At 26.7% G+C, this 17810-nt stretch overlaps 1 protein-coding gene across 3 annotated transcripts in view; it reads right to left on the bottom strand.

Moving 5' to 3' along the window:
* LOC136079546 (uncharacterized) overlaps positions 1-17810 on the bottom strand; it is a 117887-nt gene that overhangs the window by 43410 nt on the left and 56667 nt on the right. For 2 of the 3 annotated variants that reach the window (XM_065795376.1, XM_065795377.1), the window contains exons 4-5: positions 15350-15553; positions 148-423 (exon numbers count right to left, since the gene is read on the bottom strand). In XM_065795376.1, the coding sequence (XP_065651448.1) occupies positions 148-423; positions 15350-15553 (480 nt within the window). The remainder of the gene's footprint in view (positions 1-147; positions 424-15349; positions 15554-17810) is intronic. The other variant, XM_065795378.1, reaches the window with a different exon arrangement.

Below are 17810 nucleotides of genomic sequence, written 5' to 3'. Positions count from 1 at the left end.
CTCACAAGTTAAATAGTGATTGATTGCAGCCTTATTGGAAGTAAATTTATTTAAAAAAAATAAAAAGCTAGTTAACTACCAACGTACACAAGTTTGTTATGATGTTTTAATTATAGTAAATAATAAACAAATACATTTTATTTCTACCTTTAAAGTTTGTAACTGTTGTTGGAGCATTGTCATAATACAAACATCCATAATAAGCAGATGCTGTTTTACCAGTAAATCCATAAAGACATTGACAGTCATCATTTGTTACAGCTATTCCACTTGCAACATACCCATTATAAGTTGAGTTTATATTCTGATAATTTGTACAAAAATTTACACATGAATCTACGTTAAAATAAACTGACTCTCTGTATTTATAAATTAAATACTTATAACTCAACGATGTTAATGTGCAATCAGTTGATAAATCTCCTGAAAAAAATGTTAATAAAAAATAAACATATAAAAATGAATCAATATTACAATTATAGTATGATTTTAATAATGATAGATGACACCTATGAAAAATGTATATATAATTGGAAAAAAAAATGTGAAAGGGCTTTTTGGGTATTTTTTTTTTTTTTTGCTCTTATGCAAGTTTTTTTTCACAGATTCTAATGGTGTTTTGTTTATGTTTAAACAAAATGTTATGTTTTTTTGCTCTTTTTTTATGTTTTAAACTTTTCTGAAAAACTATTACTTTTAACTTTCTGAAAAACTATTACTATAACTTTTAACTATTTTGTTTAAGTTTTTTAGTTTTATTAAATTGTGAACAGGGAATTGGGTGAGAGAGTTAATAAAGTACAAGTTTAAAAAAAATTTTGTTCAATTTTAAATTCAAAGTTTGATAACAAAAAACAATTTTATTTGTTTTATTTTTACTTGCAGTGTGACCACAGACTACTTTATTCCCATTAATGCTCAAAATTGCTATACATCCTTTATATATATAGAAACCCAATACAATGTGCTGTTTCTTTACAAAATTTATTTTTATTTATCATCTTGAAACCTCCTGTATATTCATCTAGACTTAGTTAGATTTATGTTACTTTTTTTTTTGATTAAAAAACAAAAATTTTATTCATAATCTGGTGACATTTGGCAAATCTTTGAGCAGTTTAAACTTGAATTTTGTAATTACCCAGCAGCATCACTTTTTGTTTTGCTTTGTTTATAAACTGTTGCTTTCATTTACTGGTTTTGTTTGTTTAGATTTTTTGTTTATTAACTAATTAGGACTAAATAAAATATAAAAAATTAAGATAATCAATTAAGATTAATAATGCTGAACTTAATAGTAGTAGTAGTGCCCTTTCGAGGACTTTTGACACAGAACTCTTGGCAGCCATTGCAACCAAGGTAATGGTGAGAAAGAGCCGCAGCACTTTTTTTGATAGAAAAAGTTAACAAAAGTGTATCCAAATATTTAACTTATGTAAACTTTGAATTATGTAATGTTCAAACATATATCAAGCTTTACAGTGTAACTTTTACTTGAAAATGGCATTGCTACAATATCTCTTTAACTTTGATCTGTAGCATTTATATGCCATTTAATAAAATCTTTTCTTTTAAATTTTTTTTTTTGATTTTTCTAAAATACAAAATAAAACACTTTTTAAGTTTTATAGATATTATATACATGATTTATGTAAAGATATTATACACTGTAACAAATGAAAGAGGGAGAAGTTTTTAAAAAGCCTAAACTTTCTAAAACATCAAAACATCGGCAGAAAATTGTTGCAAGTATGTCAAGATAACTTTGTGTGCTCAGGTAATTAGTCCTAATAAGCTGCGGATGGTCTGAAAAAAATTATGGTCTGAAACTTAATAAAAAAAAAATTAATAAGACTGTCCTGCAACTCGAGAGGATGTTGCCATGGAGGCAAAAAACAATTAAAAGTCTCTTTGCTATATTTATTTTTTTGGTTTAAATATATACGCCCAGATTGAAAAACTGAAAACGTTTTATAAGGGGCGAATTTGATATTCCTAGCTCCACGTGACCTATTTTCCTGGTCCTCTTTCGATTTGTAAATTTGATATAGTCTTGATGAATGGATGAAACTTTATTTTTTAATCTTTGAATTTTGAAAAACCAATCAATAAGGTTAATCTGCGCATCTAGAACATTAAAATGACGGGTTTTTTTTTAAGTAGGAAGGTGTTTTCATTTAACTGAGACTATCTTTCAAAATAAATAAACGGGGTAAAAGTTCTTCTTCAGGGTAAAAGCTCTAAGCATGCAAATAAAATGCACATATTTATTTATTTTGCTCTACCATTTAAATAAATTATTTCTCTACCTTTTGATCAAAAACATTAAAGTGAAGAAATAGGGGATATATAAATAGCTAAATAAGTATAAAAATAGAGGTAGATATGAAATAAACTCCCCTAGACCTGTAATTTAGGGTCATGACAGCTAGTTATTATTATTATTATCATTATTATTATTATTATTATTATTATTGTTATTATTATTATTATTATTATTATTATTATTATTATTATTATTATTGTTATTATTATTATTATTATTATTATTATTATTATTATTATTATTATTATTATTATTATCATTATTATTATTACAGGGCACGACAAATTGTTTTTTTAATAAACGTTGATGTTCGTATTTAATGACAAACGTCTAATTTAAGAAGTATATCTCAAAAAAGGGAGTTTTATTTTAAATAATTTTTTTATTCAAATAACCTTTTATTAAATTATAAAAGAGATTTATTTTCAAATAACTTTTATTCTAGTTAATGAATTATTAGATATGTTAAACATGCTTATTGAATTTATTCATTTTTTTATTATTTCGAAACAATATTTCATGCATTTGCAAAGTGCGTGCAAATTAATGATATTTAACTTTTTCGTCATGACAAAACGACATTTTGATTTCTGCATTATTTTTCACGCTACTATTTTCGTTATCATTGAAAAATGGCAGCTATAGCTACATGCTTTTGAAAAAAATATATATATAAAATAGTTTTTGTATTTATTTTTTATTTCATTCAAAGAAAATACTAACTTCTCATAGAAACACTTCTATTGAAAAACTGTTACTGCAAGAAGTAATAAATGATTTAACTCTGAAAGAAGATAAACCTTCTTGTGAAGAAAAACTTTCGGAATTGGCAGCATTAGTAAATTCATCTTTATTTGATGAATTTGCTAATGCTTGCCAATTTTCAGGGTAAGTTCTAAGTAAATAAGGACATCAAGTTGAGCATTTTGTTTATTGTTGTTGTTGCCATTTAAAAGAAACAACATACTTTCGCTTTTTTTTACTGTTAACTTTACATGATAACCAATCATATTTAAATATGATTGGTTTTCATTCATAACAATCATCTTTTTTTTTTTGCTGCATCGATCAGCAATATTAGCAGAAATGTTTTATCTGCACATGCTTATCGACGAAATAATCTTGTCTTGTGGAAAACAGCCTTATTAATATGCAATAACTTAATGATTGTAAATGGTTATCTATATTAATACAAAATAGTGAGTTTTTCCTAATTTAGTTCGTTAAATTTATTTACTTATAAAAAAACATATTAACTTGAGGAAATTAAAATAAAAGGGAGCTAAAAATAAAATAGAAGTTGTATTGACTTTTCTTTTTTTAAACCTTTAAAAATAATAATATTGTATTAAGTATTTAATAAGTAATTATTAAATACTTAATATGAAATTATTATATTATTTTACTTATAATATTAAGTATATAATATTAAAAATATGATATTATTACTATAATAATAAATTTAACTATAATAAACAAAATAATTCTATATATCCTATTAAATTATATATATTTCAATAAAACTTAAAAACTCTTTTCAAAACGTTTAAAAGTGTTTTTAGTACGCAAACGAACATTACTTCATTTAAACAATAAAAGAGTTTAAATAAAGGCACGCTTTAAAAGCAATGTTTTAGTATGGTTTCTTTTAAAGTAATAGCAAATAAGTAAAATTTTGCAGGCTTTTGTAAACACTTGTAAAAAACAAGCCAAAATAAAATTAATTTTTTTAATAACGTCCTTGTTATTAAACTAAAAAGTAACATTATTAACAAAAGTAATCCTGTTTTAGCTTGGTTTCTTTTAAAGTCATTGAAAATGTGTTTCAAAATTTAGTAACTAATTGTTTTTTTTATTATACATATCTTTTATATATATATATATATATATATATATATATATATATATATATATATATATATATATATATATATATATATATATATATATATATATATATATATATATATATATATATATATATATATATATATATATATATATATATATATATATATATCATATACATACATATCATTTTTATTATACATATTTTATTATATCTATCAATTAATTGGGAAAAAAATTAATCAGTGACGGGTGTTTTGTTTTTATAGGTAATTTTACAAGCATTCTTAAAGATTATTACAAAGTTACAGCATTCCACGATGTATCTTTGCTACACAATAGTGGTTTAAACCAAAATCATGCACTGACAAAAAAAAAGTAACGAACGGAACATGTAAACAGTCATTTTTGGATTGTATTTTTGGAAATCAATAGATAGTGACTCATAGATAGATCATAAATAACATATATATCAATATTAATTATTTTAAATACATGTTTAATTAAAAAACATTTTAATTTATTATATTAAAGATAATGTATTATATACTTAGTATATTATATTAAAGATGAGAAAGATATAATATCAAATTTTTGACAATAAGTTTAGTTGTAACACTTCGGCTTGATAATAATGCGTCCACGGTTATCAAATGTGGTTGCGGTACAAATGTCTTTAATTCACGCTAGTCATGCCAGGAGAAGTTCCTAACCCTAACCTAACAGATGAGTATATAAAAATGAGTTCATTTTGTTCATTTAGAATTTAGCAAGTGCCATATTATCTACAATTTCTAATACTTCGGCAAAGTATGTCTTTGCTCTACCAGCATTAGATACATATTCATCAAACTTTGCCAACCCACAGTTCGCTTCACATTCCATAAACATGCAAAATTGGTTGTTTTGATTACACACAGATCTGTCAACTATGTCTGACATAATATAAAAATTTTTTGAATGCCCATTTGTTGACAACCTGAAATTTTCATGGTATATGCAAAGGCAAATATCGTGGGGAAGATCATTTACTAGCTTGAAATAGAATGGCCGCAGAAAAAAAACTTAATAAAACTTAGATTTCCCCAAATTTAAATTAATATGTTCACTTTTAAAAGTGAATATGCTTCTCCTATGGTCATCAGCATATGATGAATTTGTTTCTAAAAGAAAAAAAAACTGTTTACAAAAACTGAAAACCTTATTAAATAAAATGTGATTCCTACATATAAATTATGTGTCATATCTTCTCTTATTAATAGAAACATCTTTGCACCCTGGAGCTATTCTACTGATTTCTTTTTGCAAATAAAAATTAAGAACATCATCCAAACCGGCATAGTCAGGGCCTGACTCTGAAATATGAGAAAGTAGTATATTTTTACATTTACAAACTTCTTTCAAAAGGTATTTTCTTTTGTTTGAATTAGCAGGTAATGCTGAATTATTTTTTTTAAGTGCCTTTCCAAAACTCTGCGGTAATAAAAAGGACTGTTCAATATCAGATGTAGATTGGTTTACCTCTGACTTTCGCTTCTTTTCGATCTTTTCTTCACAATCTTTTCGACAAAATTCCTCCTTTTCCATGTCGTTCATGTTAGCTCTTTTTTTTTTTTTCATTCAATTAGTTTTAGCAATCCAATATTCTGGATGTTTCTTTGTAAATTTTTTCTGAACTATTGAATGCTTAATTTTGTTCATTTTAATTCTAAATTCTTTTAAGCAACTATTTTCAATCTAACTAAATTATACTCAAACTAATTAATCAACAAATATACAATTCAAACCCATTGGGCACGTGTCGTCCGGAGGTCACCTGTAAGATGTCTCCTGGACGCCCAGACATTCATAAGACACCTGAAGGATATATCCCGGAAGACATATGTTTACTGGGAATGCTATAAAGCTTATGAAACTAATTATCATGCACTGATGAATATTTGTCCGTGCATGAAATGTCTGTCCATGATGCAAAAAAACAATGCTAAAGTCATAGAAAAAAAAAAATACTTTTGCCATTCAATTCCTAAAAATATGCAAAGTAAAAAAAATCAGTTTCATAGAAACTTTTAACACTTCTTTTTTCAAATAATTACATCTTTTAAATCATGCATAGAAATTTATAATGCCGTTCACTTTGGCATAAAATTTAAGATACTTTCAAGATACTTAATTGCAATTTATGGTAATAAAATGTTAAAAGATATCATTATATTTAAAAATCAAAAAATCTGGGCCATGAAATCAACTTTAAACAAATAATCAAATGTAATAAGAATTTTTGTTTTTTGTCTTGAAAATATTTTTTATTTATTAAGAAGTTTGAATAAATATAACATAAAATAAAACTTGTGATCTATAATTTTTCCTTTGGATCAAAATATCATATATCTTCTTTTGAATTCCATTTTCCAAATTGAAAAAATATTCATTTTTTAATTTCATTTTATTTTGACTCACTAAAATGGAAATGCCCATATATATATATATATATATATATATATATATATATATATATATATATATATATATATATATATATATATATATATATATATATATATATATATATATATATATATATATATATATATATATATATATATATATATATATATATATATATATATATATATATATATATATATATATAATATATATATATATATATATATTAGTGATGTACCGATAGCACTTTTTTGGCCGATGCTGATACCGATGCCGATGGATGGGAAAAGGCCGATACCGATGCTGATACCGATGAATTAATATACAACTTTAAATCATGTAATCTTTTTCATAGAATCAGTACTGGTAAACAAATACTTGAACTCAAATTAGAGTCAAACCATTATTATAAAAGATATTAAAAAAACTCAGTTAAAAAAATATACATTTTTTAGTTTTTTTTTATTATGAAAAGTAAACTTTTAAAAAATAAATACAATTTTCGAGGAACCCTTTTCATTTCATTTTTAAAAAGAAAATTGTAGTATCATAAGCAGTTTACTATAAATTCTTTATTAATTTAATAGTAATTTAGATATCTAAACAACAATCATATGTTATTTAGGTATCTAAACTATTTTTAGATAATTAAAATGTTTTTATAATTATTTTATTTTGTGATGTTCTATCCTCACCATGTCCCTGGTAGTACTGCGCTAAACTTGTTTCTCAAGCAGCGGACTTTATTGTCAAGGTTTGCGTTTCGGAGTTATAAAGTTGAGAGAGGGTTGTAACCAAATCTAAAGTAGCCTACTCGAATGCAATGGCCTTGGGCAGGTGAATTGAAATAAAACTAAAATAACAAATAAAAATATAGAAATATAGTAGATTATACTTGAACACATAAGATAACAATGCTTAAGTAAGTTACTTTTAAGTTTAACAATAGAACAACAAAAAATAAAATTATTCTAAAAACAACACAATAATAGTAAAAGTATAAGTACATTCAGCTGTTAAATTAAAGCTTATAAACATCATCTTAAAAATAAAACAATATTGCCTGTAAACAAAGTCAAAATAAAAATTTATCAAAAAAATTCTAAGTAATGCATGAAGTTTAGTTTATTTATTATTTAATTGTTATCATAATGCAGGATAAAAATATAAAAATGCCATCGGTTGGAAAATCGGAAAATGAGGCCGATGCCGATACCGATACCGACTGTACAAAAAGTGGCCGATTAAGCCGACGCCAATACTGACACCGATTAATCGGTACATCACTAATATATATATATATATATATATATATATATATATATATATATATATATATATATATATATATATATATATATATATACATATATATATATATATATATATCAGGCCTTGTTAAGAAGCGCTACGCAGCTCGCATTTTGCTTGCGAAAAGGCGATTTGCCTACGCGTTCAGCAGTTTTGCGCTACGCAAAAACTTATATCTTTTAGAATATTTAAATTATCTTTTGATTACCGTTAACGTGACGTTTATTCAGAAGAAATAAAGTCGTAAGTTTAACCGCAATTGTAAAATAATAGATTTTTTTGTTAAAGAAACAGTTTGTTTCATAATTTTTTTTTTGTTATTAAAAATTAGTTAAAAAAAAAAAGTGTTTTAAGTTTTATCTTAAGGAATTAAATATATAAATTCCTTTTAAATATAAAAATTATTTTTAGTCATAATAAGTTTAAAAAATGCACAATTTATTTTGATGTAAATATTTTATTAATAAGATATATTGTTTATTGTTAATTCAATAACGTAAAGTTTTAATGACGTTCATTTAATTTATGAAAATAAATTATGATCACGAACATGTTATCGGTAACTGGATAAATAACAAAAAAAAACTATTGTTTAAAAACATTATTAAAAAGAGTTCACAAATTAAATAAGAAAAAATGTATTAACAGTTAATAAAATAACCAAAAACCAAATACAAAATCATAAGAAAATAAACAAATATTTTACGTTTCATGAAAAAAATATTTTTTTCAAAATAAAATTTAGTTCATATTTGAAAAAAATAATAAAAATGATTTTTTTAATAAGAACTTAGATTTTATTTGTAACTTTTGTTATAGTGAGAAAAAAACAAACTGTTTGTATGATTTTTAACGCGTTAATAAAATAACTTTAATTACAATGCGGTACTTGTAAAGACGCTAGTGACGCAATATAACTTCTAACGATGCAAAATATATTTGCTGAGTTGAGTTACTTAGAAATGCGCTACGCGTTTTCGCTACGCAGCGAAATCTCGTAACAAGGCCTGATATATATATATATATATATATATATATATATATATATATATATATATATATATATATATATATATATATATATATATATATATATATATTGTGTATAAGTATTGTGTTGCAAATGATCTGAAATGATACAAACAATTTTACATTTTATGTAAATATGATTACTTGGTAATGGTATTTTTAGATGCTGCAAACATGCTGCTTGATTTTTGGCTATACAATGGTGGTCTCTAAATTGGTCTATTTGTTGACAAGCTTTTTCAATAAAAACATACACAGGGAGAGTTACTGGAACTATACCATGTTTTTTGTTGGCTTTTTGCCACTGGTTAAAAGTGATATCTTCCATGCTGTGTCTATCAAACAAAGCAGTAAGATACTCTTTTAGTGTGTTGGTTTCTGAGCAGTTATTGCAACTGTGCAGCATGCAGTTTCGATTTGTTAAGTCACATACAACTAATGTCAAAGGTCTTTATGGTCTGAAATATCTGGTATTTGTAAAGCTAAAAGTTTTGCATTTTGGTGGTACTCACAAACACATACTTAATGGAGACCTGAAGCACCTCCAATAGGAATATACCACTTTGGTCTAAGCTTTTTATCAAAAATTATTTCAAAGGTTCAATGCTTATATTGATTGTTTATTACATAATAAAATTCTTTATTACATAATCAACTTGTGCATTGTGTTGTAAAGTCATTTAACTCTGTAAACTTGTAAACTTGTAAAAAGATGTAATCTAAATTTAAAAATGATAATCAAATAAGTCAAATTAATAGGAATAGTAAATGGATTGGAAAAATATTATAAAATTTATAGTCATGATATTAAATATTAGGTATATTAGACTAAAACTTACTTCCATATTTATCGGCAAAACAATTCTCCAGAAAACAGATGTCTGTTTTTAGTGCTACAAACCATTGTAAAAAGATTTTGTCTAACTACAAAGCCCGCTATTCTCAGGTCATGAAATCTCATATTTCATCACAAAAATTAGGCTCTCGTGACTTTTGGAGAATCATTAATAATATCAATAATAAAGGCAAATCTGTAATTCCACCTCTCTTGTATGGTTCAGACTTTGTCACCTCACCTAAAGACAAAGCTGAATTGTTTGCTAAGAATTTTTTATCAATCTCATCTTGTGATTCCACTAGTTGCGTTCTACCTGATATTGCTGTCAAAATAGGTTGATCAATTGCATGACATTCTAATCACTCCAGCTTCTGTATCTAAAGTCATTTCCTTAGACTGATTAGCTTAGACTCTTTGACAACTAGTGGCCCAGACAACAAACCTGTTATATTTTTGCAGAAGTGTTCTCTAAAGCTGTCATCTATACTTTTAAAACTATTCAACAAGTGCTTATCAGAGTCTTGTTTTCCAGCCTGCTGGAAAGTGGCATTTGTTATCCCTTTATTCCAAAATTCTGGAGAGCGATCTGATTCCAACTACCTACCGATTAGTCTTCTTCCTATCATAAGCAAGGTTTTTGAACCTTTAATTAACAAACACTTAATCTCTCGTCTTGAATCTAACAACTTATTTTCTGATCATCAATATAGATTTCAACATCTTGTTCTACAACTGATTTTCTAACAGTTATAACCAATAGGTTTTATCATGCATTAGATAAAGGTGGAGAGGTTAAGGCCATCGCTTTTGACTTTTCTAAAGCATTTGAAAAAGTTTGGCATGCTGGTCTTCTCCATAAGCTTTCTTCTTATGGTGTATCCGGCAACATCTTTAAGATTATTGAATCCTTCTTTCCAATCATAGTGTAAAAGTTGATGGACAGCACTCTTCTTCTTATTCTGTAACTTCAGGGGTTCCTCAAGGTTCAATTCTTGGCCCTATACTCTTTTTAATTTACATTAACGATATTCCAGACATTCACACATCTGAGGTGGCATTGTTTGCTGATGATACTACCATTTATTCTTGTCATGATAAGAAGCCAATACTCTCTGATTGCTTGGAGGGGGCGTTTGAGCTTGAAAAAGATCTCACTTCTGCTACAGCATGGGGCTCACAGTGGCTGGTGAACTTTAATTCAGATAAAACTCTATTTTTTTCAGCCAATTGTTATCGCAATAATTTAAATCTTCCTATATTTAGGAACGGTAATGTACTCAATGAGTCATCTACCCTTCATCTTCTAGAATTAACTCTTACTTCCGATCTTTCTTGGAAACCATATATCAAATCTGTTGCAAAATTAGCATCTGCTAAGGTTGCATCTCTTTATTGAGCTTGACACTTTCTTATTTCAGATTCTATTCTCTATCTCTATAAATCTCAGATCCAGCCTTGTATGGAATACTGTTGTCATATCTGGGGCGGATCTTCTAATGATACCCTTTCTCTCTTAGACAAGGTGCAAAAACGCTTTGTAAACATAGTTGGACCTGCTCCTACTCTAATTAGCGGTTGCTTGCAGCCTTGTTGGAAGCAAAGATGTTTAAAAAAAAAAAGAAAAAGTCTTACATTTTAGTTTTACCTAATAAGCTACTAATAAGTTTTATATGAAAACATTTTTTTTTTTTTTTTTTTCGTTATTCACCTTCTCAAGGCCGAGAAGCCCACTACAGATGAGGAGGCTACTTAATAGTGGTTATAACCCTCTCTCAACTCTCTAACTCCGAAACACGAACCTTGACGAATAAGGCTGCTGCGCAGAGAAACAAGTTGAGCGCTGTACTACCATGGGCGTGGTGGGGATCAAACTCAGAACATCTCGCTTATTAAAAACTAAATTTCAGTTTTTATATGTATGTTTAGTGGTGTGTTTGGGCATAAAGGCACTTCATACGTCAGACAAAACCAAACACAACATGTAAGGAGAAGTGTTTAATTACATTTTTTAAAAACATGTTAAAAAGTAAATGGATGGGGGAGGGGGAGGGGGCAGGAAAGAGCTAGGGTTATTTAAAATCTGAGTTTAATTCAGGCTTAATTAAAGACTTATCTCTAGTACTTATTATGAAATACTTTTAAATTCATACATAATTATTACAATATATAATACAAATTAAAGTACAACAATACCTTTACTTTCATTGTTTTTAATGCATTTTGGGTAATTTTCATTGTTCTCATTTTGTAACTTCCCCATGATTACCTACTTTTTTTTTTCTTCTGAAATCACTGAGATAAAGTCAATTAAATTAGAAGAGAAAAAAAATCTTATTAAAGCCAGTGTTGATCCTAGGTTACTGGTGGTTTGAAGTAGAGGCACATTTTCCTAATTTTTAGTCCCAGCCATTTTTAGAGGTCTTTAATTTTTTACTGAATTGTATCTTATCAGTAAATTTCTGAAAATTTAGAAGCCTACCATATATAGAAACTAAAAAAATATTTCTTTTCACTTCTTAAACTGCAGGTTTTGTATATTGATTCATGAAAAATCAACTTTTTAAACTTGCAAACAACTTTTTGGGGTTTTTAAGTAGCCATTATGGAAAAAATGTGACATTCAAGAACTTAATGTCAAAGTTTTATTAAAGTAAGTCTAGAGTTGTGTATAATAAAAAAAAACTAGTAGGTTTTCTGAAATTTTGTTTTTAAATCTAGAGCTTCAAAGTATGAACAAAATGTGTTTTTGCTACTGAAGTTTTTATTTTTGGAAAAATCATAAACTTCAAATGACCATATCTAATGATTTTATGACCACAAAAGATTTTATGCTGAAATTTTTAGGAATTGCTATTCTTATTGATATTAACAAACCCACTAAGTTTCATCAAAATCTGAGGAGTCTATGTTGAAATCCTAAAATTTTGGTCCATTAGGCATGGAATGACCCTCTAGAGAGTGCAACTGCTGCAATATTTTCTGTTCCAGATCTATGAAATATTGAACCGATATTCAGAGAGTTCTTAGCACCATCTTGTAAGTTTGTCACTTTTTAATTTGGAAACTTGTCCTTGATTAAAAAGGAAGGAAACAGCTTTTTGATTTGTTAAAATATCGAACTTCGGAGCAGAAAACAGTAGATGGGTCCATTGACAACAACATTCCATAATAGTCATTGCTTCTCGTTTTATGACAGATTGGCGACTTTCAGGCCTTGATAGGACTCTGGAGAAGAATGCAACAGTGCTTCCTTCTTGACTTAGCGCTCCGCCAACAGCAATTTGAGAAGCATCAGTTTCAAGTTTAAATTGAATATTTGGGTAAGGTGTAGCTAAAGATGCAGAGGTTAGTTGGTCTTTTATTTGCTTAATGGGAGAGATAGCTTTATCTGAGAATGGGATCTTTTTGCTTATTGAGTCACGAGAATTAGTCAGAATGGTAGTTAGGAACCCATTTAGCATAGTATGCGAAGAAGCCTATCAAGCTGTTTAACTGTTTAATGTTAGTTAGAATAGGATATTGTTGTAAGGTTTGGAAACATTCACGATTTGGTTTCAACATTCTGTTTTCTATTAGGTCTCCAAGAAAACAGAGTGAGATTTGAAAAAACTTACACTTTTATTGTTCATTTTCATTCCAAAATCCTTTGCTGCTATTTTAAATGCTGTGAGGTTTTTGTTGTGTTCTTCTTGATTAGATCCACATATAATGTCATCTAGGTAAGGGTAAGTTTTTTGTAGTTTGTATTTTAAGACAAAATAATCCATGGTGCATTGAAAGATGACTACGAAATTTGTGCACCCAAATGGGAGTTTTTTAAATTCATACAATTGTGAGAGTGAATTATCTGCAAGACAAACTGATTTCCTGATATTTGTGTTAAAGTTAAGGTTGTTCTTAGATATAAAAATTAGAGAAATGAATGATAGTTCAGAGCCTGTGTCGATAAGGGTTTGCACAGGTATTCCATTAATTATTGCATTGGCAAGGCCTGATTTTTGATTTATATAGGCTAAGATTGTGGCTGTATGTGGGACATTATCTTGGTTGATGTCATTATTGCACTTGAAGTTTGTTGCCGCACTTTTTATAGGTGTTTTATTTAGATACTTTGGCTTTATTCTCAAGCATTGCATTGAGACTTGTCATGTTATTGACATCCACATCAAATACAAGAGTGTTTTGTAGCCGCAAAAATAGGACGTTGTTTAGGTAGGGAAAAAGTTTTAGTGTCTTTGATTGCAAGTTCCATAGTTGTTGCTGTAAGTAAAAGTTTTTCTAGTGAACCACTAGATGATTCTAGCAGGCGTTAGCAAATCATTGGATTTCTTTACGTTCATTTGCAGTTAGTAGTTTCATGGGGCATTTTCTTACTAAAATTTGTAATTTTTCCATGAATTAATCGACAGACTCTGATTCAAGTTGCTTTGTTATTCTTAACATGTGATGTATCATTATAGGTGTAGTTTTTTTTTGAAAATTTATTGACTAAAATAGTTAGTGCATCTTCAAAGTTAAACTGATTCTCAATGAGTGGAAAAGATTTAGCACCACATAGAACAAATAAGACATCTAACTTATCTGCATCTATTACTTTAGCTTTTAAGATAAACGTTTGTATCATTCTTTTCCATAATAGACATTCTTCTTCTGATGGTTCATCTAGAAGAGTTTCTAGGAATATTTTATGATCCATTGTTTAATAAGATAATACAATAATTTTGTTGTAGACCAGATCAAAACTAATACAAGTAAATTAGTAGTAAGGTTGTTATTATATTATTTAAAATGTAAAGGAACACAATATACATAATATAAATATAATAACACAATATTGCAATAACACAATAACGCAATATCACACTAATAATAATAAAAACAAGAGATTTATTTATAATATGTGTATTATTTATAAACATATACAATAATATTATATAAAAATTACAATTCATTAACATTTATTTTCTTGTGTATTTTATAAACAAGAAAACAAATATTTATTTCAATTCATTATAACAAAGCAAACCTTGTGCATGACTTCAACTTTTCTTGAATATTATTTTTAGACCATTTACTAATTAGTATTTTTGCTTCAACGTCATTCCAATGTCTACCTCTCTTTCTATATTTAACTTTTTCTTCAGCAACAGTTTTTTCCTCCACCATTTAAAAATACAGTTTAGGGTAATGAAACACAAAATAAAACAACCTGACAAGGTTTTATATAAATAGTTTTTATTGTGACGTGCTTAAATTAACATCAATTTTAAATTTGTTAAGAACCATAAAATTTTAATTACCTTTAAAATAAGACAGATAAAACATGTTTATCGTAAGTATGAACAAGGAATAAATTAACAACTGTTACACTTTTTTTTCACAAAAAAACCAAGTAATGATTTAAATGAATATATGAAAGAAATGCAATTAATGAAGGTAAATATTTAAATATATCATGATTTATAGAAACATTTATTCAGCATTAAACATCAAAACTATTATACTCAGAAATTAAACATAATATACCTAAGTACAAATAAAACTCTCACCTATTTTACAGTACTCAGACCTTGTACATGACCTCCCGTTACACCAATTATCTACATCAATATAACTCGCGCAGAAACAAGGAGTGTTAAAAATTACTGTGTCGTACTTTTTTTGTGCACAAGTAATTACACAGTATGATACTGATAAAGCAAATGAAAACGACATGATTGCTGATGGTTGCTGCATGCATTTTTGAGTATTAACTAAAAAAATATTGACACCTTTACAACTCTGTTTATATACAGAATATGAATCTTAAAACATTTCTGACAATTTTTAACATTGTTATCTAGATTACATTGTTATCTACATTGACATGGACAAACCAAAATCCAAAGTAAATTGTGTGTATTAAAATAAAAAATATTAAAGTTCACTAAAAAAAGTGAGTATATGTGTACCCATCATTGGCAGTTTTGGGGGTATGGAAAAACTACAGCTTTGCCATATTTATTTCCTTTAAATTTAATTAAAAACATATTACAATAAAAAAAATTTAAAGAGTTTGTATTTACTTATTACTTAGTTTCACTTTTTTAAAATTTATGTTTATGCCTCCACACTCTTATGGATTTCAAACTTTCTCTTAACTATATTTTCTTCAATTTTTGCAAACGGATTAAAATATTAAAACTGAGTAATTTTATTGTGACACATTTCAAGAAATGACAATCCTCTTTATCACACCAAAGTGGAGGTTTTATTCTCCTAGTGTTTAAACCATATATAAATCCAAATTTGGAATTAATATATAGTTTAAACATACCTTTAAATATACCTTGCTGCTAACGGTAGCAGCTTCAATTTTTGCCATTATATAATTATGTAATTCAAAAACATAGATTGGAAAGGCAAAAATAAATTCAAAATATCAAAATTGTTTCTTTAAAGTAGCACTTGATAAAGTTAACTAAAAAATTAACTTTTTAAGATCCTCTATTTCTAAAATAATTATTAGTCTAATAACTATTAATTAACTAAAATAATTATTAATCTAATAACTGACAGGTGCTAAAGGGTATTTTATAACAAGCACATGGTAAAATTCTATGCTGCGACCAAGGTATACCTTGCTGCTAACGATAGCAGCTTCGATTTTTACCATCCTCCTTTAATTATTAGAGGAGGATGGTAAAAATTGAAGTTGCTATCGTTAGCAGCAAGGTATACCTTGGTCGCAGCATAAAAGTTTTACCATGTGCTTGTTATAAAATACACTTTAGCACCTGTCAGTTACAAAATTTATACTGTTACTTTTTTTATAAAATTCACATACAGGCTAAAAAATGTTTCATAAGAAAGAATATTATATATATATATATATATATATATATATATATATATATATATATATATATATATATATATATATATATATATATATTATATATTATATATATATATATATATATATATATATATATATATATATATATATATATATATATATATATATATATTATATACATATATATATATATATATATGTATATAATATATATATATATATATATATATATATATATATATATATATATATATATATATATATATATATATTATTATTATTATTATTATTATTATTATTATTGTTGTTGTTATTATTGTTATTATTGTTATTATTATTATTGTTATTATTATTGTTATTATTATTATTATTATTATTAAAATCATTCAAAAAACTTTGTTTTAAAAAAAAACGTTCTATTTTCTTCTTTCTATCGTTACGTCATTATTCATTAAAAATAAATTTTTTTCTTTCTATCGTCACGTCATCTTTTACAGTACTTATTTACTTGTATACGTTATAATATCAGACTTCTGGACTTCTGTTGATATTTCTTCTTTGGACTTTAGTACTTCTTTATTATATATTTACTTGTTTTCAAACACTAATATATATGTTAATAATTAACAAAAACATTACTTAGTTATTGCTTTAAGTATTTAAAAAAACTCGAAATTTTTCAACCCCCCCCCCCCCCCGCTTATTCTAGCCCCCCTGCTTATTAAGTTTTAGTGATATTTCCAACCCCCCGCTTATTCCAATCCCCCCTTCTATTAGGCACCAAAGAGTATTTGTTTTTATTTTAATATATATACATTATTCGATATTTCGCTGATCTACTGTGATCAGCGTCATTACTGATGACGCTGATTATATGCTTTATTATACCTCATGACATCAAGTTAAATCGTTACAAAGAAAATTGTTATAACGAAAACAAACCGTTAAAATGATAACATTAAAAAGAACAAGAGGAAATACAAAATAGGATTCAATGTTGACATGAGATAATCTAATATAAAATGGCCCCCAAGCTTTTGTTGTGACGTTATCACAACAAAAGCTTGGGGGCTTTGTTTATTTCCAGGGATTCTCGAATTTTCAGAATATGATTTTCTGGAGTAACTGATATGGTTTTCGGGTTTAACCAGTCAAACGAACCTTGGCATGAT

This window comes from Hydra vulgaris, chromosome 04 (genome assembly GCF_038396675.1).
Source record: "Hydra vulgaris chromosome 04, alternate assembly HydraT2T_AEP".
NCBI classification, from domain to species: domain Eukaryota; kingdom Metazoa; phylum Cnidaria; class Hydrozoa; order Anthoathecata; family Hydridae; genus Hydra; species Hydra vulgaris.
The sequence above is the reverse complement of the archived record's forward strand: the minus strand, read 5'-3'. Positions and strand labels throughout refer to the sequence as shown.